Raw genomic sequence first — 21,677 nt, 5'->3', positions numbered from 1 at the left:
CAGCCGTCTGAAACTGAACTCAGACAAAACAGAAGTCCTCATCTTAGGTACATCCCCCTCTGCATGGGACGACTCCTGGTGGCCGGAAGCCCTCGGAAAAGCACCCATCCCGACAGACCACGCACGGAACCTTGGCGTCATCCTGGATTCTTCACTCTCAATGAACAGACAAGTCAGCGCCGTATCCTCTTCCTGCTTTAACATTCTTCGCATGCTCAGAAAAACATTTCGCTGGATCCCCTGCGAAACAAGGAAAACAGTCACCCACGCTCTAGTCACGAGCCGACTGGACTACGGAAACACCCTCTACGCAGGTACCACCGCTAAACTCCAGAAGAAACTACAACGAATCCAAAACGCCTCAGCCAGGCTCATATTAGACATCCCACGCAACGAACACATCTCTGGTCACCTTAAAGACCTCCACTGGCTACCCGTCAATAAGAGGATCACTTTCCGACTGCTTACCCACGCACACAAATCACTCTACGACATCGGACCAGATTGCCTCAACTCTCGACTGTCCTTCTACACCCCCTCCCGCCAACTTCGCTCTTCCAGCCAAGCCTTCGCCACTGTACCTCGCATCAACAAGACCACCATGGGAGGCAGATCCTTTTCATACCTGGCTGCCAAAACATGGAACTCACTCCCCGCTTACCTTCGCCTCACCCAGAATCACCTAGCGTTCAGAAAGCAGCTTAAAACGTGGATATTTGACAAATAATCCTCCTCCCCTTCCTAAGCGCCTTGAAACCCTCTGGGTATGTAGTGCGCTATACAAATGTTATGACTTGACTTGACTTGACCCACATTGCCTGAGGAATTGCGGGGAGGAGGGTACGCTGTATCACACTATATGGACCTGTCCACATATACAGGACTACTGGAGGCGTGTCACACGCACGATCGGCCAGACCCTCCAGAACCCGTTCGCACCTGACCCGAGGGTTTGTCTCCTGAATGTGTGGGGCCCAACAGATCTATCACTACATGCGAAAAGGTGGGTGGTCATTGGTGTAATGCTGGCAAAGCGAGATATCGCGAAAAACTTGGGGGCACAGGAAACACCGACACTGGCGCAATGGTGCAGAAATATGGATGTGCTCATGGTGACTGAGCGAGCAGTATATCAACAGAGACATAATCCTCGAAAATGGAACGGGATTTGGTCACCCTGGAACACATATAGAGGAGACATTTGTGAGCCTCTGCCTGAAGAGGAGGATGGGGACAGCTCAGGGGATGACGAAGATCTAGATTGATGGGAGGGAGGGAGGAGTGGAATGCGGAGACAGTGCATGTTACAGGGACCTAGGAACCTACATGTAGATGAACATGCTGAAATGTGTATCTGAACCAAGAACTGATAGTTGCATTTGGACACACCTATGTTGATATAGACCAATGTTATGAATCGTGGATTTTAACCCTAAAAGTAGCAAGTTGGAGTTGGGGGGGTAAAATATAAAAAAGTTGCTCTACTGATTGTGGGCAGCTGAATGTTGACGCTGCACTGAAGGCCTATTGTCCGTTACTGTGTACCATGTGATAGCAACAACAAAAATAAAATATAAAAAAAAAAAAGTGGCACCAAGCAGGGAAACACAATCCAGGAATCCAGCAACTGCTACGAGCGGCACCCATAAAACCAAACCACGTCCCACCACCAGGCCGGACCAATTCTTGCATAAGCACACACTTGACACTTGAACACACATAGTATGCCCGGACCACATCTCATGCTACCAGACAACATTCGGTCATGTCATCAGCAGCAGTACAAAACAGGATTTTTTGGGTGATCTCAAATTTCTTACTGTAGTCAAAAATGTTGAAACTACAATCTCAACGTTTTTTTTGCTTACTCCCCCCCAGCCCCACAGCAGTAAGCTCCACAACTCTTCCCAGTGTGTCTGCGAAGATTACTTACGTCTTGATTCTCTTGAAACAAAACCAGATACTCTGAGAGATGTTGTCGAATGAACTTCTTGATGATTTCTTGTTTAATTCTGGCATCTAAAACATTAGCGACAAGGCAAGCATCGCGAAGGACATTGCTGGGTCCACCAGGCCTCTAGAAAAGAAAAGAGAGACTATGGATGGGTCTGACAGATCACGCACTCCTCTGATTTCTGGTTTGCCGCAACTATTTAGCATTCATACGCTGATGTGGGTTATGGTGTCAGTGTTTGTTCTAAAAGCAAGAAACAAAAATGCACTAATACAGGATAGCATAAATGCATTAACACAAATAGTAATTCAAGAAAAATGATGCTGTGAGGTTTGTGCCTGCAACCCAAAGAGACTTGCACACTGCCACAACTATGGAGCAGCCAGAAAACGAGAAGGCTCTTTAGTTTTAGAAACGAATTTCACTGGATAAGCGCCCAGGCAAGACATTTCTTATAATAAGTCTTCAGAGAGCAATGGATGCAAAAAACGGTACAGACAAATACATACTGAAATGTGAGGGCTCACTACACTCAGTCGGAATACATCTAGAAAAAAGGGTTCCCTGAGCTTAGAGCCTTCAAATCAGGATTCACCTATGGGACACCACCTTCTATTAGTGCAAGGATTCTCATAGTCCTTCGCGGGGGGGAGACGCATACTAACACGTGTTTGGGAGGGCTGGTGATCTGGGAGGAAAGCAATGGGTTGGCCTCTCCATGCGTTGGTCTGGTGTTACCCCTATGAGCACATGGTGACGCCACTGCAAGGCTCTAGGGTGCAGGGCAATGACGTGAGTACCTCATTACTATGGATGCAGCAAGACTGTTGTACGTTCAGCAAATGTAGAAAGGTAAACGTGAAGCTAATCTCCATCAATTTTAAGACTAGTGAACACCTTTTGGAACATCTTGCAACAAATATGTTAGCAGCCTTATGTAATACAAAATATCAGTGTTTTTAGTTCGAGCCTTGTTGTGAGCTTACAGCAAATATAGAGGAACTTGGAGCCGGCCCGTTGCTTACCACTGGTTAGCTTTCCTGTCACTCTAATTTTCCTGGTTCTTACTTGCGCCCCAGCTTGTCAATCTTGTGTTTGCCCCGGCCCTGGAGGAATAGCCTCTTTTACCATCTTTTGATTGTCTGGCGTCTACGCTTCCGCTGCTTACTGCTCAAGTATTTTTTTCTTTTTTAGTTAGGTACTCCATGACAGTGTCTGTGCTTTACAGCTATCTCCTGCTTGTTTTTCTCTGACTCATGTGCTTCTCTCCCCTTGCACTCTGTGTTGCTCACAGGTGTGAGTCTGCTTCTTCCTGCCCCCTCCTGGGTGCTCTCAATTTCATGTCCTCCCCTCGTCTGCTTCTCTTCCACCCATGGCTGCTCCCTACCCCATCCATGTTGCACTTGCTCTTATGTTCTACCCCGTTGCTTGTTTGCCTGTGTGCTTCTCTCATTCTGCTCTAGGTTGCTCTCACCCATTGCCACTCTTCCCTTACCCCACCTTCCGTGTTGCTTCCTCCACCCGCACCCTCCTTCTTTGTTACTCTCTACTTCTCCTCCCCCATGTTGCTTCAATCCCCCGCCTTCTATTGCTTCCCCCACCAGCGCCCTCCTTCTGTCACCCATTGATTCTCCTCCCCACCCTCACTCGTGTTGTTCCCCAACTCGCAATCTGTTTTCCTCCACTTCTACCCTTCATGTTGCTCCCCCAACCTGTGTTCAAGTAAATGCTTTTGATCATTGTTTTATTTATTTTCCAGTCAAACTCATATCAGCAAATAAAAAGCTGCTGCATCATTTTATGTGCATGGGAGGGGAGTGTGCCTACAATATGACACGGTTAGCCGCATCACGGGCAGTTTTCTTTTCTTATATAGCAATGCTGCGCAGAATAGGGAGCATGCTATACAGCATGGCAAAAAGCCACTGACAAAGCCAAAAGGTCTCAAATGTGCAACCATTTGGGTTTGTCGATGCTTGTTCTCTATTGGCAACATGTCCAGTTATTGAAGTCAGAATCATTGTTTGGAATCTTGTATCTTTCGCGGATAGGCGCTACCCTTGTTCTTCAGCCACACTGTCTCCACAAAGCACATATTAGCAGTAGTTCATGGAGGAATCGGTGTCTGCGCCTATGATTGTTTGTGGCTGGAGAGAACAGCAAAGCCAGAGGTTAAGATTCATGGATGCTGTGGGAGCTTTAGCAAGCACTGTGAGTGAGCAGTAAAGCACTACTCACTTGTAATACCTTTCATCACACGAGTGAATCACACCAGAGGCTCCAAAAGACTGGCTAAACCCCAACCTAAAGGCATGAAGGAACATATCCCCCCCTCAACCTATAACTTTAAAAAAGCATCAAGAAACTAGCACAAGTAAGTCATTGTTTGGCTTGCATTTACTACCAACTGATATATATATATATATATATATATATTTTGTTTAGGTCTCGCTATAGCAATCGCGTAAGAGATGCTTTGCGAGAATTAAGTAAGGGGCTTTTAAAAATGCTCCCAAAGTCGGCAGGCGGATCGGGTACAGTGCATGTGCGCCGGGCGCTTGCAGCCTTTGGGAGCACTTTCGCAGCCTTTGGGAGCACTTTCGCAGCCTTTGGGAGCATTTCGCGCGCGCACACACACACACACACAGCCCCCACACACACACAGCCCCTCACACACAAAACCCCTCACACACACAACCCCCACCCACACATACACCCCCCACACACACTTCCCCACACACACCCAACCCCCCCACACCCCCACAAACCCACCACTCGCACAACCCCCCACACAACCCCACCCAAACACACACAACCCCCAAACACACACAACCCCAACACACACACACAACCCCCACACACATTCAACCCCCCCACACACACAACCACAAGCACACACCCCCCCAAACCCCCCACACACAAACCAATACCCCCACACACACAACCCCCCACACACACAATACCCCCCACACACACACCAATACCCCCACACACACAACCCCCCACACACACAATACCCCCCACACACACAATACCCCCCACACACACTCAACCCCCCACACTCATACAACCATCTATCTATTGCCCTCACTCTATCTATCTATCTATCGCCCTCACTGTCTATCTATCTATCCATCGCCCTCACTCTATCTATCTATCGCCCTCACTCTATCTATCTATCGCCCTCACTCTATCTATCTATCTATCTATCCATCGCCCTCACTATCTATCTATCTATCCATCGCCCTCACTCTATCTATCTATCCATCGCCCTCACTCTATCTATCTATCCATCGCCCTCACTCTATCCATCGCCCTCACTCTATCTATCTATCCATCGCCCTCACTCTATCCATCGCCCTCACTCTATCTATCCATCGCCCTCACTCTATCCATCGCCCTCGCTCTATCTATCTATCCATCGCCTTCACTCTATCCATCCCCCTCACTCACTCTATCTATCCATCGCCCTCACTCTATCCATCGCCCTCGCTCTATCTATCTATCCATCGCCCTCACTCTATCCATTGCCCTCACTCTATCTATCTATCCATCGCCCTCACTCTATCCCCTCATCGCTCCTGCCCTGAGTGGTCGCTCCCCTGTCTCTCTGCCGAGACGCGGTATCGTTGCATTGTGCTGCATTGTGATTAACTTGTAATATTTGCGCCTGGAATTTAATTGCATTTACCTTGCTTGGTTGCTGCTTAGCTGGCTTGCTCTATATCTGACTTGCAGTTTAATTGCGCGATATCCCCCGGCGCCCTGCTCTGCTCCCCCCTCCATTTTGTTTTTGTTGTTGTTGTGCTCCGTGTGCGTTCCCTTGAGCCCGCCCCGCCTCCCAGCTGAGCCGCCCTCGCCCCTCCCCCTTTCCACTTTCCATATATGACCGTCGCATTTGCGCGCAGCGTTCACGCGCAGCGACCGCGCCCTATTCGCGCCGAAGGTGCGCCAAAGGTAAGCCCGTCTACGCCCGTCCGCGCCTGGACCGCGCCCAGCGCCAGACTCTCTGCCCCTCGTACCACCCACCCACCCCGCATTACATACGATGCCGCCTCTCTCCTAGCCCTTAACTCCGGCCGCTCCCTCAACTGCGTCCAAGCCGCCCCTGGACACACCCATGGACCCTTCTCATGCAACTCCTGCAAGTTCGACGGCACCAAAACCTACTCCTCGTCCACCAACGCAACACAGAGACCCGACACCAACCACCTAAAATGCATCCTGCTCAACACCCGCTCAATCCACAGACATGCCATCGACCTTTGGAATCTACTAGACACCATCTCACCAGACGTCGCCTTCCTAACAGAAACATGGATGAACGCCTCCTCAGCCCCAGACATCACCATTGCCATCCTGGAAGGATACAAGATCATCCGTAAGGACCGCGTCAAGAACACAGGAGGAGGCATCGCCATCGTCCACAAGAATTCCATTCACATCTCAACCAGCTCAGATGACAACCTTGCCAGCGCCGAGCACCTCCACTTCCAGATCCACACCGACCCCAAAACCACACTTAGAGGCACCCTTCTCTACCGGCCCCCGGGCCCCCGGGCGCAATTCAATGACGATATCACTGACTTCATCACCCCACACGCCCTCCCCTCCGAGGACTACATCCTATTGGGAGACCTCAATTTTCACCTAGAAAAGAGCAATGACAAGAGCGCTACCACCCTTCTGGACAACCTCGCAAACCTCGGACTTAAACAACTTGTCACTTCCCCCACCCACATTGCAGGTCACACACTCGACCCTATCTTCACCTCCAGCAAATACGTCTCCTTCAGCCACACCACAGCTCTTCATTGGACGGACCACAGCTGCGTTCACTTTCTCTACAATAAGCCCACAATCCACTACCACCCTCAACCCACCTTGCGTAGAAATTGGAACAAACTCACCATCGACCAGATCTCTTCATCGCTCCTCCAAATCCCTCCTGTCCACTCCTCAAACCCCGACCAAGCAGCCATTAACTTCACCCAATGGCTATCCAATAGCGCCGACATCCTAGCACCGTTGAAAAAACATCAAAACAAACTAAGCAGCAAGAAGGCCTCCTGGTTCAACGATGATCTTAAGAAATCCAAGAAACTCTGCCGCTCCCTCGAGAAAGCCTGGAAAAAAGACCCTAACTCCAACACCAGAGACGCCTTCAAAAACGCCACCCGCATACACCACCAACTAATCCGGTCTGCCAAGAAAGCCGCCTTCAAAGACCGACAAGATAACAACACCCACAATAGCAAGGAGTTATTCAACATCGTCAAAGAATTCACCAACCCATCAGCCAACTCCAACAACATCACCCCCTCTCAAGTCCTCTGCGACTCCCTAGCCTCCTTCTTCCACAACAAAATTGCAGACATCCACAACAGCTTCGACAAGCGACCCGAAGACCTACCCACCCAACCTTCTGCAGGACCTTCTCCCCCCTTGAACATCCTCAACGACTGGAACCCAATCTCCACTGAGGACACCATCCGCCTGATGAACTCCATCCACTCAGGATCCCCAACTGACCCATGCCCTCACCACATCTTCAACAAAGCAGACTCCATCATAGCACCACGCCTCCGAGACGTCATCAACTGCTCCCTCAACTCCGCCACCTTCCCGGAAAGCTGGAAACACGCAGAACTCAGCGCCCTTCTGAAGAAACCCACAGCTGACCCCACCGAACTCAAAAACTACCGCCCCATCTCGCTCCTTCCTTTCCCGGCCAAAGTCATCGAGAAAGCTGTCAACAACCAGCTTGCCGCCTTTCTCGAAAGCAACAAATCCCTCGACCCCTCACAGTCCGGATTCCGAGCCAAACACAGCACTGAGACCGCACTCATCGCAGCAACAGATGACATTCGAACACTACTGGATAATGGAGAAACAGTCGCCCTCATCCTTCTTGACCTCTCCGCAGCCTTCGACACAGTCTGCCACAGCACCCTATTACAGCGACTCAGCAACATCGGAATCCAAGGAAAAGCTCTGGAATGGATCACCTCTTTCCTCACCGGAAGAACTCAGAGAGTCCGACTCCCTCCATTCAAATCAGAGGCCTCTGAAGTCATCTGCGGCGTGCCGCAAGGATCATCACTCAGCCCCACCCTCTTCAACGTATACATGAGCCCCCTCGCAGCCATCGTTCGCCAACACAATCTCAACATCATCTCCTACGCTGATGACACCCAACTGATCCTCTCACTCACCAAGAACCCCAACACCGCCAAAAACAACTTACACGAAGGAATGAAAGAAGTAGCCGAGTGGATGAAACACAGCCTTCTGAAACTGAACTCAGACAAAACAGAAGTCCTAATCTTAGGTACATCCCCCTCCGCCTGGGACGACTCTTGGTGGCCAGAGGCCCTTGGAAAAGCACCCACCCCGACGAACCACGCACGGAACCTGGGCGTCATCCTGGACTCCTCACTCTCAATGACCAGACAAGTCAACGCTGTCTCATCATCCTGCTTCAACATTCTTCGCATGCTCAAAAAACCTTTTCGCTGGATCCCCACCGAAACTAGAGAAACGGTCACTCACGCACTTGTCACGAGTCGCCTGGACTACGGAAACACCCTATACGCCGGTACCACCGCAAAACTCCAGAAAAAACTCCAACGCATCCAGAACGCCTCAGCCAGGCTCATACTTGATATCCCGCGTAAAGAACACATCTCTGGTCACCTGAAAAACCTCCACTGGCTCCCCATAAATAAGAGAATTACCTTCCGCCTATTAACCCACGCACACAAAGCACTTTACGAACTTGGACCCGAATGCCTCAACACACGCCTGTCCTTCTACACCCCCTCCCGTAATCTACGATCCTCCAACCAAGCCCTGGCCACTGTTCCCCGCATCAACAAAGCCACCATGGGAGGTAGATCCTTCTCCTACCTAGCAGCCAAAACCTGGAACTCTCTCCCCACTCACCTTCGGCTTACTCAGAACCACCTAGCATTCAGAAAGCAACTTAAAACTTGGATATTCGATAAGTAATTTCCCTCCTTCCTCAAGCGCCTTGAGACCCTATGGGTATGTAGCGCGCTATATAAATTTCTGACTTGACTTGACTATCCATCGCCCTCACTCTATCTATCTATCTATCCATCGCCCTCACTCTATCTATCTATCCATCGCCCTCACTCTATCCATCGCCCTCACTCTATCTATCTATCTATCCATCGCCCTCACTCTATCTATCTATCCATCGCCCTCACTCTATCCATCGCCCTCACTCTATCTATCTATCTATCTATCTATCTATCTATCTATCCATCGCCCTCACTCTATCCATCGCCCTCACTCTATCTATCTATCCATCGCCCTCACTCTATCCATCGCCCTCACTCTATCTATCTATCTATCCATCGCCCTCACTCTATCCATCGCCCTCACTCTATCTATCCATCGCCCTCACTCTATCCATCGCCCTCACTCTATCTATCCATCGCCCTCACTCTATCTATCTATCCATCGCCCTCACTCTATCCATCGCTCTCACTCTATCTATCTATCTATCGCCCTCACTCTATCCATCGCCCTCACTCTATCCATCGCCCTCACTCTATCCATCGCCCTCACTCTATCCATCGCCCTCACTCTATCTATCTATCCATCGCCCTCACTCTATCCATCGCCCTCACTCTATCCATCGCCCTCACTCTATCCATCGCCCTCACTCTATCCATCGCCCTCACTCTATCCATCGCCCTCACTCTATCTATCTATCCATCGCCCTCACTCTATCTATCTATCCATCGCCCTCACTCTATCTATCCATTGCCCTCACTCTATCTATCCATTGCCCTCACTCTATCTATCCATCGCCCTCACTCTATCTATCCATCGCCCTCACTCTATCTATCCATCGCCCTCACTCTATCTATCCATCGCCCTCACTCTATCTATCCATCGCCCTCACTCTATCTATCCATCGCCCTCACTCTATCTATCCATCGCCCTCACTCTATCTATCCATCGCCCTCACTCTATCTGTCTATCTATCGCACCCACTCCATCTATCGCACCCACTCCATCTATCGCCATCACTTTATCTATCTATCCATCGCCCTCACTCTATCCATCGCCCTCACTCTATCTATCTATCTATCTATCTATCTATCCATCGCCCTCACTCTATCTATCTATCTATCTATCTATCTATCTATCTATCTATCTATCTATCTATCCATCGCCCTCACTCTATCCATCGCCCTCACTATCTATCTATCTATCTATCTATCTATCTATCTATCCATCGCCCTCACTCTATCTATCTATCTATCTATCTATCTATCTATCGCCCTCACTCTATCCATCGCCCTCACTATCTATCTATCTATCCATCGCCCTCACTCTATCCATCGCCCTCACTCTATCCATCGCCCTCACTCTATCTATCCATCGCCCTCACTCTATCTATCTATCCATCCCCCTCACTCTATCCATCGCCCTCACTCTATCTATCTATCTATCCATCCATCGCCCTCACTCTATCCATCGCCCTCACTCTATCTATCCATCGCCCTCACTCTATCTATCCATCGCCCTCACTCTATCTATCCATCGCCCTCACTCTATCCATCGCCCTCACTCTATCCATCGCCCTCACTCTATCCATCGCCCTCACTCTATCCATCGCCCTCACTCTATCCATCGCCCTCACTCTATCCATCGCCCTCACTCTATCCATCGCCCTCACTCTATCCATCGCCCTCAATCTATCTATCCATCGCCCTCACTCTATCTATCCATCGCCCTCACTCTATCTATCTATCCATCGCCCTCACTCTATCCATCGCCCTCACTCTATCTATCTATCTATCCATCGCCCTCACTCTATCCATCGCCCTCACTCTATCTATCTATCTATCCATCGCCCTCACTCTATCCATCGCCCTCACTCTATCCATCGCCCTCACTCTATCCATCGCCCTCACTCTATCTATCCATCGCCCTCACTCTATCTATCCATCGCCCTCACTCTATCTATCCATCGCCCTCACTCTATCTATCCATCGCCCTCACTCTATCTATCCATCGCCCTCACTCTATCTATCCATCGCCCTCACTCTATCCATCGCCCTCACTCTATCCATCGCCCTCACTCTATCCATCGCCCTCACTCTATCCATCGCCCTCACTCTATCCATCGCCCTCACTCTATCCATCGCCCTCACTCTATCCATCGCCCTCACTCTATCTATCGCCCTCACTCTATCTATCGCCCTCACTCTATCTATCGCCCTCACTCTATCTATCGCCCTCACTCTATCTATCGCCCTCCATCTATCGCCCGCACTCTATCTACCTATCTATCACCCTCACTATCTATCTATCGCCCTCACTCTATCTGTCTATCTATCGCACCCACTCCATCTATCGCCATCACTTTATCTATCTATCGATCGCCCTCACTCTATCTATCGCCCCCACTCTATCTTTCTATCTAATGCGCTCACTCTATCTATCGCATCACCACAGCATCACTCAGCACCACCACAGCATCACTCAGGGGCACCACAATATCACTATACACTACCATAACATCACTGAACACCACAGCATCACTCGTCGCCACCACATCATCACTCAGCACCACCACAGCATCAATCTGTGCAACCATTCAACAACAACTGGTTCAAATATGTTCTCTCAATATTCCAAGCTTTATTACAAATGTCACAAAAAGATGTTAATATTTCACTTCTGTTCTTGGATTTTCGTCACAATAAAATACACTGAACATAATCTTTACAAAAGTTATTTACAAAAGTTTAAGCTATTGCCATTATAAATTACAATAACTTTTATTGAAGTATTAATTATTTAAAAAAATGAAAAGCCATTGTTATTTGTAATATCAATACATCTAAGTCACATGAATACAACACATATTGCATTACAAATGCTATAGGTGTCACATTTGCAAAAGTTAAAACTATTGGCATTGTAAATGAAAAAGCTATTCATTTCCCTATTTTCAAAACCAACACATAAATAAAATATTTGTCATTTACAATACCAATAGCTCAAACTTTCCTAATGCGAGACCTATTGCAAATTGCAGTGAAAAAAACGAAATAAAATGTTTACTTTCTTTAAGTAATGTGTCTACAAGATAAAGGATGTAATGTATCATGATTTAGTGTACTTCTGATATGTAAAATAGTCCCCCATGCAGGATGGACTAAGTAGGAAGTATTATTATTATTATTATTATTATTCTGAGTTTTGTATAGCGCCTGGTTACCAATAGGCATCCCCGCGCTTATCAGAACATAACACTACTAAAAGAATGAAAAGATTAAACAGAGAACAAAAAAGTTTTTAAAAGTTTACGGAACCTAAGAAGACTGGCTTCGGAGCGCAGTTGTAAGGGCAGTGAGTTCCACAAGGAGGCCACATTTATTGAAAGTAGAATGATACACTAATTTGGTCATTAGCATAAAGAGATAGCAAAATGATCCTCTGTCCGGAGCCAATATAGAGACACACTGTGTTTATTTTAAAGAATTGTTGACAATAAGTCAAATGGCAGAGCTAACAACAGCACGTGCTATAAGGGCCTCTATAAACATTTTCTCCACATTGGACATTTGTGGGGCAGTCATAGAGGTGCAGGCAAACCATGGGTATGTAGGCAAATCCACCTATGCTCGCGTTGTGCCGGCTCCTCTCTGGGTGACAGCTACGTCATGTCTCACCCCCAGGAGACTACCCACAGACCTGCTGGCCCAGGACAGGCTAACCATTAGAGGTTACTGGGCGGGCGATTGCAATGCAGCCACTCAGTGCCACATAGATCCCACTTCCTCACATAAAGACAACAGGAGAGTGAAGGATGTGCTTGTACGGCAGGCAGAAGAACAGTTGACCTGATGACAATTTACGTATTTGATGAATGGTTAATTCTAGTTAGATACTCCCTTTATCCCCCTGGGTCTAATACAGGATGTAGGCATTTGATAGGCTGTGTTAATTTTGAGAGGGGGCTTATGGTGTAATTTTTTGTATAGTATCCAAAACATATTTCTGCATTTTCCGAGCGCGGCAATTAACAGATTTTAATATTGACCTGTTTAATGGTACCTTTAGAATGATGGAAGGCAATCTCTGCCTTGCTAGACTACAAACTTGTGACATAAAGATAATGATGTTTTAGCTATGATCATGTTATATTATGTTCTATCAATCCCTCTACCTAAAGCACATGGCATGCATGTACATACATGTGGGTTTTTACACCAGGATCGGAGATTCAAGTTAAGCCTCAAGGCAGCAACAACCAAATGCAAAACCTCCAAAAGAAAGGGGCAGAGGAGAAAAAGGAGGAGGGGACCAAGGCAAAGAAAATAAATCCAAAGAAAAGAATTTAAAATGGGACACGCCATAGTAAAAACACCATAGAGTACTGACAACACTGAGAATTCCATTATAAACCTGATGGACATTGACCTAACATCTCAAGAAACAAAGATCCTTAATTGGGACTTTCATTCCGCCCTGAACAGAATATGAGTTACGCTCGAACGAGAAATGATTTCTTCAAATTTATAAGGAACATCAAATTAAAGAAGTTTTTCATGCTTAAACAGAATAACAAAAAGAGATCAACAGATGTAAGAAGGACGAGAGACCAACAGAGTGCCCTAACAGTCGAAGACATGAATTTAATGCCGGAACTCCGGGAGCTGGAAAATGAGAACATGGGAATATAAGGACGAGTCAATGAAGAAGAGATGCTGATTGAAGAATAATAGATATCTTTGGTGAAGCCCTCACTAATTCTAGACCCAAATTTAAGTTCCCCCCCAATGATATCAAATGATGCAATTGATGTTTTCAGTGATCTAGTAATCAATTAATTAAAAAACCTGTATATTAATAGCAGTAAGAATGATAATAATCAGTGTCAAAAATAACATCAAATGTTGATCAATAAATTGCATGCAGATAATCTGACAAAGGTAGTAATATTGTATTGTGGGTCAAAGAGAAGTATCTGACTGAGACATATAAACAACTGAACAATATATTGTGTTATTGTAAAGTAACAAAGGAATCAATGATATCAGTACAAATGAAGTTTGCTTCAGAGTTACAGGTATGGAAAGACAAGGGTTTACTCAGTCATGAGGAATATTTGTTCCTCAAAACAGATAATCTAATGACACAAGTGATGTATTTGATCCCTAAAGTCCACAAAGATCGAGAAAATCCACCAGGACATGATATTGTCTCTGCTATAGGCAGCACTTTTGAGAATACATCTAAGTATGTTGATCGTTATTGGGAACCTTAGTGAGAAGTCTCCCATCTTATATACAAGACACAGGAGATCTTTTGCGCAGAATTTATATTCTCCCAGGGGACGAATATTACGTACTAATTACAGTTGATGTCACCACAATGTTTATTAGTATTAAACTCAAAGATGGCCTTAGAGCGGTTAGTCACTTCCTTTGGGCAAGGCCACTGAAATTGTGACAGCATACTCAGATGTTGCCTACTATGGTGGATTGCTGTCTAAACAGTAATTTTTTCAATTTCAATGGTGAACTCTTCCATCAGATTCGTGGCACGGAAAACGTCACCTGCTTCACACACATGTGAATTTACATATGGGCTGGTGGGAGGAGCAGATGATCTGGACCAGTTACCATGATATATAGGAGGAAAAAGTTGTACATTGTAGCTGCTTTATTGACAACATATTTATTGTTTGTAGGGGTATGGAAGAAAGCGCCAGGGTGTTCCTCGGTCAAATTTAAGGGAATGACCTCAACTTGCACTTTACAAATACAATAAGCAAGATGGAGATCAATTGTTTAGATCAGACAATATATGTAAAAGATAATACGATGGATACAGCCTTCCATACACTATAGCTGAATAATGCTGTAAGGACTCCCCTGTATATTATAAACAATACATTAAAAACAGGGAAAAACAAACAGCAAAGCAAGTTTGAAAACTGTTTTAATGCTTACTACTTAGCACAATCCCTCAGATAGGACTGAAAGCATTGACAGCTCACAGGCTGCATTGTAGAAAACATAGCATAGAAAAGCTGAAAAGCTAACCCTTAGCAACATAGAAATAAACTGGCACCGTGCCTTTAAGGCAGCCATGATCCTAGTTCCCATCATGCCTCAGGGGTGACAGGTCGGTTGTTCTTTACGGTGACCCAAAGGCCAGGGAACAAAGAGTTGACATTTCTTTAAACAAAGTTCCTTTACCCGGGGAGGCGGGAGGGTTGCTTAAGACTTTGATGAGGATACCCCTGGAAGAGAACTAGGATTACAGGTAAGTAACTAATCCTTCTCTTCCATGGGATCTTCATCAATAGTCATAAGCACTAGAATAGAATAGCGAGCCTCACCTCTTCCACCTGCGGGCAAAGGAAAACAAGTAAATTGGGAACACTCCAGGCGAAACACAGACCCAAAAAAGATAAGGCAAGCCACTGAATAAAAATCGGGCAAATGATAGCGACAGTAAAGCCAGCCAATGGTAAGGAATGAGTGGACTGCAAGCCTCAAAGTTCTTCGCAAGTGCACAATAATTCTTTCATAACTAGACTGCTTGCGCTGTTTGTTAGGCTTGACCTAAACAGAACCCTTTCTATACCCGTCCATCCTAACTGTGCAGACTCACCCAGAGTCGAGGCACAGGCTGTAGAATGCTAGGATTAAAGTGGCCACTGTGCTAGAATACAATGATCTTTAGAGGTTTCGCCTAGAACTTGTTGGATGAAAAACATGGACTTGCCCCAGTGAATGTGCGTATTTTCACTTCCTGTTTGTGTCTCAACTCTGGGTTGAAAACCTCTGATTGGATAACATGGACAGTAAAATAAGTGAGTAGATTACAATGATTACAAGTCCTATCCATAGAATGCTCTCCATCTTTATTTACAACATTTCCCTGTTCTACTTTCTCCATCAATGCACTAAAACAGTACCCTTTCCATCTTTTCCGTGCCCTCTCGCTGTATTCTCCCACACTTTACATTTTCACGTCTGCCCACTGCCCCCACTCTTGCTCTTCAGTGCTGGAGTGCTTGGAAACGTACTCTGACTCCATCTCCATCTCCTGAGTGCCAATGTTTTATATGCAAATCACCATCAGCTAAGATGTCTACCTGAAGAGACCACCATATACAGGCACTAATTTAAAACTGTTGCTGCAGGAATAAGACAGCACAGCAGAAAACCATAGATTGTGTGGCAATTATGCCTAACAGTTTACAACACTAATGTGTTTATTAATTGTACTTTATACTGCAAACAGCTTCTAGGCGCTTTAAAATTACAGTTGTTCCAATTACACAGAAAAATGGAAGGTTCAATTGACCCTGCTAGAAAACGATTGTGTGAACACAGATCGCAGCGGATGTTAATAGCAAGCTTTTAGCTCAATGAGCCACCCTGCTGGCAAGTACAGTACAGTGCACAATTCCACTTCAGCAATTATTACTAGCCTCTGTTGACTAAAAATGAACGCAGAGTGGCATTCGTTACCTAAAAAATGAACGTATCATAGGAATGGACTGCGTTGTGTGCAAATATTCACAATTATCAATGGTTCATCCTCTGGAGCGACTATATAGATGGATAAAATACTACATCCTGAACGTGTTTAATAGGATTTGCAAATGTTACATCTCCATTTACTCCTGAGAGTGCAGGCTTACTAGAAGTTGCAAAATCCATATAGTGCGGAGCTACTGGTCTGAATGGCAAACAGAACAAGCTTTGTGCAAAGGCCGCCCCTCAAGCTCTTACTGCTAAATTTCTGAATTTGATGTTAAAGAAAGGACTAGGGATATACGTGGTATGTAAACACATTTTTAGGGCTGTACAACGGCTTACATTTGCAGCAGTTGTGTCAATCTGTACACTGCTGAGAAGAGCTTGTGTGTCTTGGGCATTCACAAGCAGTGTTACTGCATTTAAGGTAAAGAACAAATCCCAAAGTTAGTCGTAAGATGCAAGGCTGGCTGCAGCACTGGTTCCCAACATGTGTGATCTGCTGAACCATGCACCAAAGTAGAACTCCAATCCGACAAGCAACATTACCACATCCCACAGCTCAGAGGACCATTAACGTAGGCCAACATGCACGCACTACCAGAATGCGAGGAGCGAAACCCATGTAGACAGGTAAAATCACAATAAAAAGGCCGTCCAAGGGTGGGATCAGTTGTTTTACCCTCCCAAAATAAACTAACATGAAAGTTGACAAGCTGTAAATTTATTTCAGTAGTTAGCCACTATTTTGCACCGTTGTAATATATCTGGATGCAGCGCATTGGAAATCCGATGCGGACCAAGCCACCTGGAAGAAAGGAAAAGTGAAAGCGTGCCATTCGCGCGCTGTGTTTAAATGCCAGCCCTACGCGGGGACAGGAGAGCTGCAGGCGTACGGAGTGCACATCTCCTGTCAGTACGCGTGCACATCTCCTGTCCGGGCGCACACATGTTTTGTCTCTCTTCCGCACCAAAGCCACAACAATAGAGTTTCGCCAAGGCGAAGCAGCGCATGCGCTGCGTTCGCTAGGCAAGACCTAATAAGGAATTATCAATCAAGCTCAGATAACTAAACTTGAAAATACAGATATCTTATTATCTGAACAGATTCCTCAAGGAGGCTTGGCCTACTTGGGTATCCGCCCTGGAGTCGGATTCGAGACAGTTATGCCTTGTGAAAGTGTGTACCGATCTCCAGGTTGCTGACTTGCAAATCTTTGCCATTGGACCATCTTGCAAGAAATCTACTGTAGCCGCTTTCCCCCTAGTGGAATGTGCTTTAGGAGACAACAATAGGGGTTTTGTTTACCAACTGGTAGGCCAATCTAGTACAGGACACTATCCATCTTGAAATGAGCCGTTTGGAAGCTGGAAAGCCTGTCCTCATGGCACCATAATTTAAAAACAATTGGTCTGGTTTCCTTATGGCCTTCCTTCCCTCCAAATAGAACTTGAGCACTCTCTTAAGGTCTAAGGAGTGTAGTGATCTCTCCACAGGAGTAGTAGAATTGGGAAAGAAGGAGGATAGATCGTTTGGTGGTTAACATGAAAATCAGATACAACCTTTGGCAAAAAAGAAGGATGAGTCCTTAACACCACCCTGTTGTGGTGAAACACAATATATGGTTCTTTGGCACATAGCGCTAGGATCTCATTTACTCTGCGCGCTGATGTTGTTGTCACTAGTAAAGCATTCCTCCATGTCAATTGCTGCAGCGTGGCCTTATGAATGGGTGCAAAGGGAGGAGCCATCAATCTGGAAGGACTAGGTTCAACTCCCAAGATGGAGAAGGAGGCCAAGAAGGAGAAGGAGGCCAAACAGGGGTATACACCTTCTTTAAACTCTGTAGGAAATCCTTCACCACTTGCAGTTGAAAAAAGGAAGGCTGGTTGGGTGACCATCTGTAGGCCCTAATGGCCGCCAAGTGCACCCTGATTGATGAATACTTCAAACCTGCCTTGGCGAAGTAAAGGAGGTAAAGAAGAATGACCCCCTCCTGCCCTTGTAGGATTAAAATGATTACGTGCACACCACAAGTAGAATCTCTTCCACTTAAAAGAGTACAACACCCTCGTGGATGGTCTGTATGCCTCCTTCAAGATTTGCATACAGTCCTGCAGTAGATTCAAGTGCCCATATTGCAGGACCTCAGGAGCCATGCTGCCAAGTTCAGTGAGGGAAGGCTGGGATGGAGAATCTTCCCGCCCATCTTGGTCAGAAGGTCCGATCTGTATGGCAGTCTCTTGTGGGGGAGTACCGACATCTGTAATAGGTCTGGGTACCACCACTGACGAAGCCAGTATGGAGCTATCCAGATCATCGTCATGTTGGATCGGATGAGCTTGGACACCGCCTTTGGGATTAGAGATAGGGGAGGAAAGGCGTATGCAAATGTTCCGGACCAATCCATCAAAAGTGCATTCCCCCTCATCCCTGGACGGTAGAACCTGGACGCGAAGGCGTGGCATTTTTCGTTTTGGTCATCTGCAAACAAATCTATTGAAGGTCGACCCCACTGATGGAAAATGTCCGCCACCACTTCGTCGTTTAGCAGCCAGTCTGGCTTATCTACGAAGTGCCGACTCAGTGCGTCTGCTCGCATGTTTTGCTCCCCTGGAAGGTGCACCGCCGTGATGGAGAGGCCTCGGGCTAGAAGCCAGTGCCAAATCACTTGAGCTTTCAGGGAGAGTGGGCGAGAGCATGTACCACCCTGTTTGTTGAGATAATACATGGTGGTTGTGTTGTCTGTTTGAATCAGAATCAAGTTGGATTTGATCGAAGGCTGAAAAGCTTTTAGAGCTAGATGGACTGCTCGCAGCTCTAACATGTTTATATGATACGACTGCTCCTTGCTGGACCACCGGCCCTGCGTCTGTAGGACATCCATGTGTGCCCCCCATCCTTGTACAGATGCATCCGTGCTCAAGGACTCTGCCGGAACTGGTTGATGGAAGGGGACTCCCACCAAGAGGTTCTTCGGTCGAGTCTGCTGCTTGAGAAAGCACAATCCTGTCTTCCCAGTGACCTGATGCTTGATCCCACTTGTCCTCCAGATCCTGTTGCAAAGATCTCATCCTCAGCCTGGCGTTGGGAATGAGAAAGATGCAAGAAGCCATCGACCCTAGTAGAGATGCCACTTACAGGACCGTTGGCTGAGCTGCCTGGAGAAGAGCATTGCATTTCTGCTCCATTGACAAAAGTGTCTCCTCCAAAGGAAACGCTCTTCCTATGTTTGAATCCAGAGTGGAGCCCAAATAATGGATCGTCTGAGTAGGCCAGTGAACCGATTTTTTCATGTTCACATGAAGGCCCAACTGTGTAGCAGATTTAAACAAACCTTAAAGTCGTTCCTTACTTTTCGAGGGGATGGTCCTTTCAACAGCCAATCGTCTAAGTAAGGGTAAACAAACAGACCCTTTTGGTGCAGAGCTGCCGCCACCACTGTCATGCACTTGGTAAAGACTCGTGGGGCAGATTTCAGTCCGAAGGGCAAGACCTTGAACTTGTAATGCTTGCTGCCGACCAAGAATCATAGGTACTTGTGATGACGTGGAACAATTGGTATGTGGAAGTACGCATCTTGGGGATCAATCAAACACATCCAATCTCCTTCTTGTAGATGTGGACATATTTGATGAAGTGCCAAAATGCAAAACTTCTCCTTCAAGATGACTTTGTTCAGCGATCGAAGGTCCAGGATAGGTCTGAATTTGTGCTCTTGATCTCTTTTTGGCACAAGGAAGTACCTGGAATATACTCACTTCCCTCGCTGAGCAGGAGGTACCTCTTCTATGGCCTTTTTTCGCAGAAGGGTTACCACTTCCTGACGAAGCAACTTTAGCTGGTGAGGGCGAGATCTTTTTGGAGGAATGTCCTTTGGAGGCACACAAAAACGTAGTGCGTATCCATTGCGTAGTATACTGAGCACCCACCGATCTTTTGTTATGTTGCACCACTCTCTCAGATGATGTGAACTACTTCCTGCCACTGGAGTGGATAATGGTGCCAGAGGAGGCTCGTGTTCATTGCTTCCATGCTGATCTGGCCGTGTTGGAGGATTGTTGTTGATGACCTTCTCTACCTCTGTTTGACTTTCCGCCTTGGAATTGCGACTTGCCTTGCTTCTTGCTTTGGGATGACTGAGGGGTTTGAACCCTCTGTTGGTAGCCCTTGCGCTGGTTGGGTCTGTATCTTCGCTTGAACTCTTTTTTTCTTTTCCAATCCCACAGCCTTGAGAGTGTCTAACTCAGCTTTCATCCTCGCCATCTCCTCATCAGTGTGGGAGCCAAACAGAGAGGAGCCAGAGAAGGGTAGTTTAAGGTTCCTCTGTTGTGCATCTAGGACACTTTCAGAGATGATCCTGCTGCCCCCCAAACCTTCCGTCCCAAAGAATCTTGGGACCTACTTTCCTTGTCTGGTGGGACTGACGAAGATGCAGTTACTGCATGCGTTTTTCTTGCCGCGGCAATGATCACAGAGTCCGAAGACGGATCTCATTTCAAGAAAACAGGGTCTTTCTCTGCCAGCTTATATTTCTTCTGCATTCTAGCCGGTGCAGCATTAAATGAAGATGGAGTTAGAAAAATGTCCATCACCGCTTCCAGAAGACCAGGAACCAGAGGGAGCAATGGTCGTTACGCTGAACTCTGATGTAGTGTCTCAAAAATAACCGTTGTAGCGACCTGAGGAGTCGACATCTCGATGTTCAGTTTTTGTGCTCCTCTCTGAACAACATCATGGTAAGTATTTATGTCGTCGATCGGAGATACTCTTGATTGAGGGCTATCCGATAAGAGTCGGCGAGTAGTCCCTCTTAGAGGAACGAGTGGAGGAGGAAGACCATATAGGGGACCTTATCCTCTTGTGATGAGAACCAGAAGGTCTGCGCTCCCTTGACCTGCCTCCACGGTCCCTACGTCTGGCTGATGGAGATCTATCCACCTCTTGCGCCAATCTTTGCAGAGGCGACCTGTGGAGCGGACTGGTGTATTCCTCCTCTCGCCTTGTTGTTCCTGTAGGGTTTTTACTCCAGTGATGGAGTGGAAGCAGCCATCTCGGAGACAAATGAACAGAAGGGGAAGCACCCCTGTGTTGTGGAGGAGACCTTCGTCGCAACCTATCCGAATGTCGCTCTGGAGATGGAGACGGTGAATGCTCTGGTGAAGGAGGCCTT

General features: G+C 46.8%; 1 protein-coding gene across 1 annotated transcript in view; it reads right to left on the bottom strand.

Moving 5' to 3' along the window:
• Nucleotides 1-20,770, bottom strand: part of LOC147668673 (vacuolar protein sorting-associated protein 53 homolog) — a 508,123-nt gene extending 487,353 nt beyond the window's left edge. Inside the window, exons 1-3 of the mRNA XM_086948529.1 lie at nucleotides 20,622-20,770; nucleotides 2,167-2,197; nucleotides 1,934-2,077 (exon numbers count right to left, since the gene is read on the bottom strand). Coding sequence (XP_086804655.1) covers nucleotides 1,934-2,077; nucleotides 2,167-2,197; nucleotides 20,622-20,770 — 324 coding nt within the window. The remainder of the gene's footprint in view (nucleotides 1-1,933; nucleotides 2,078-2,166; nucleotides 2,198-20,621) is intronic.
• Between the last annotated feature and the right edge of the window lie 907 nt (nucleotides 20,771-21,677).

This window comes from Lissotriton vulgaris, unplaced genomic scaffold (assembly GCF_964263255.1).
Source record: "Lissotriton vulgaris unplaced genomic scaffold, aLisVul1.2 SCAFFOLD_1307, whole genome shotgun sequence".
NCBI lineage: Eukaryota > Metazoa > Chordata > Amphibia > Caudata > Salamandridae > Lissotriton > Lissotriton vulgaris.
Note: the sequence above shows the minus strand (reverse complement) of the source record. Positions and strands in the feature narration are given on the sequence as shown.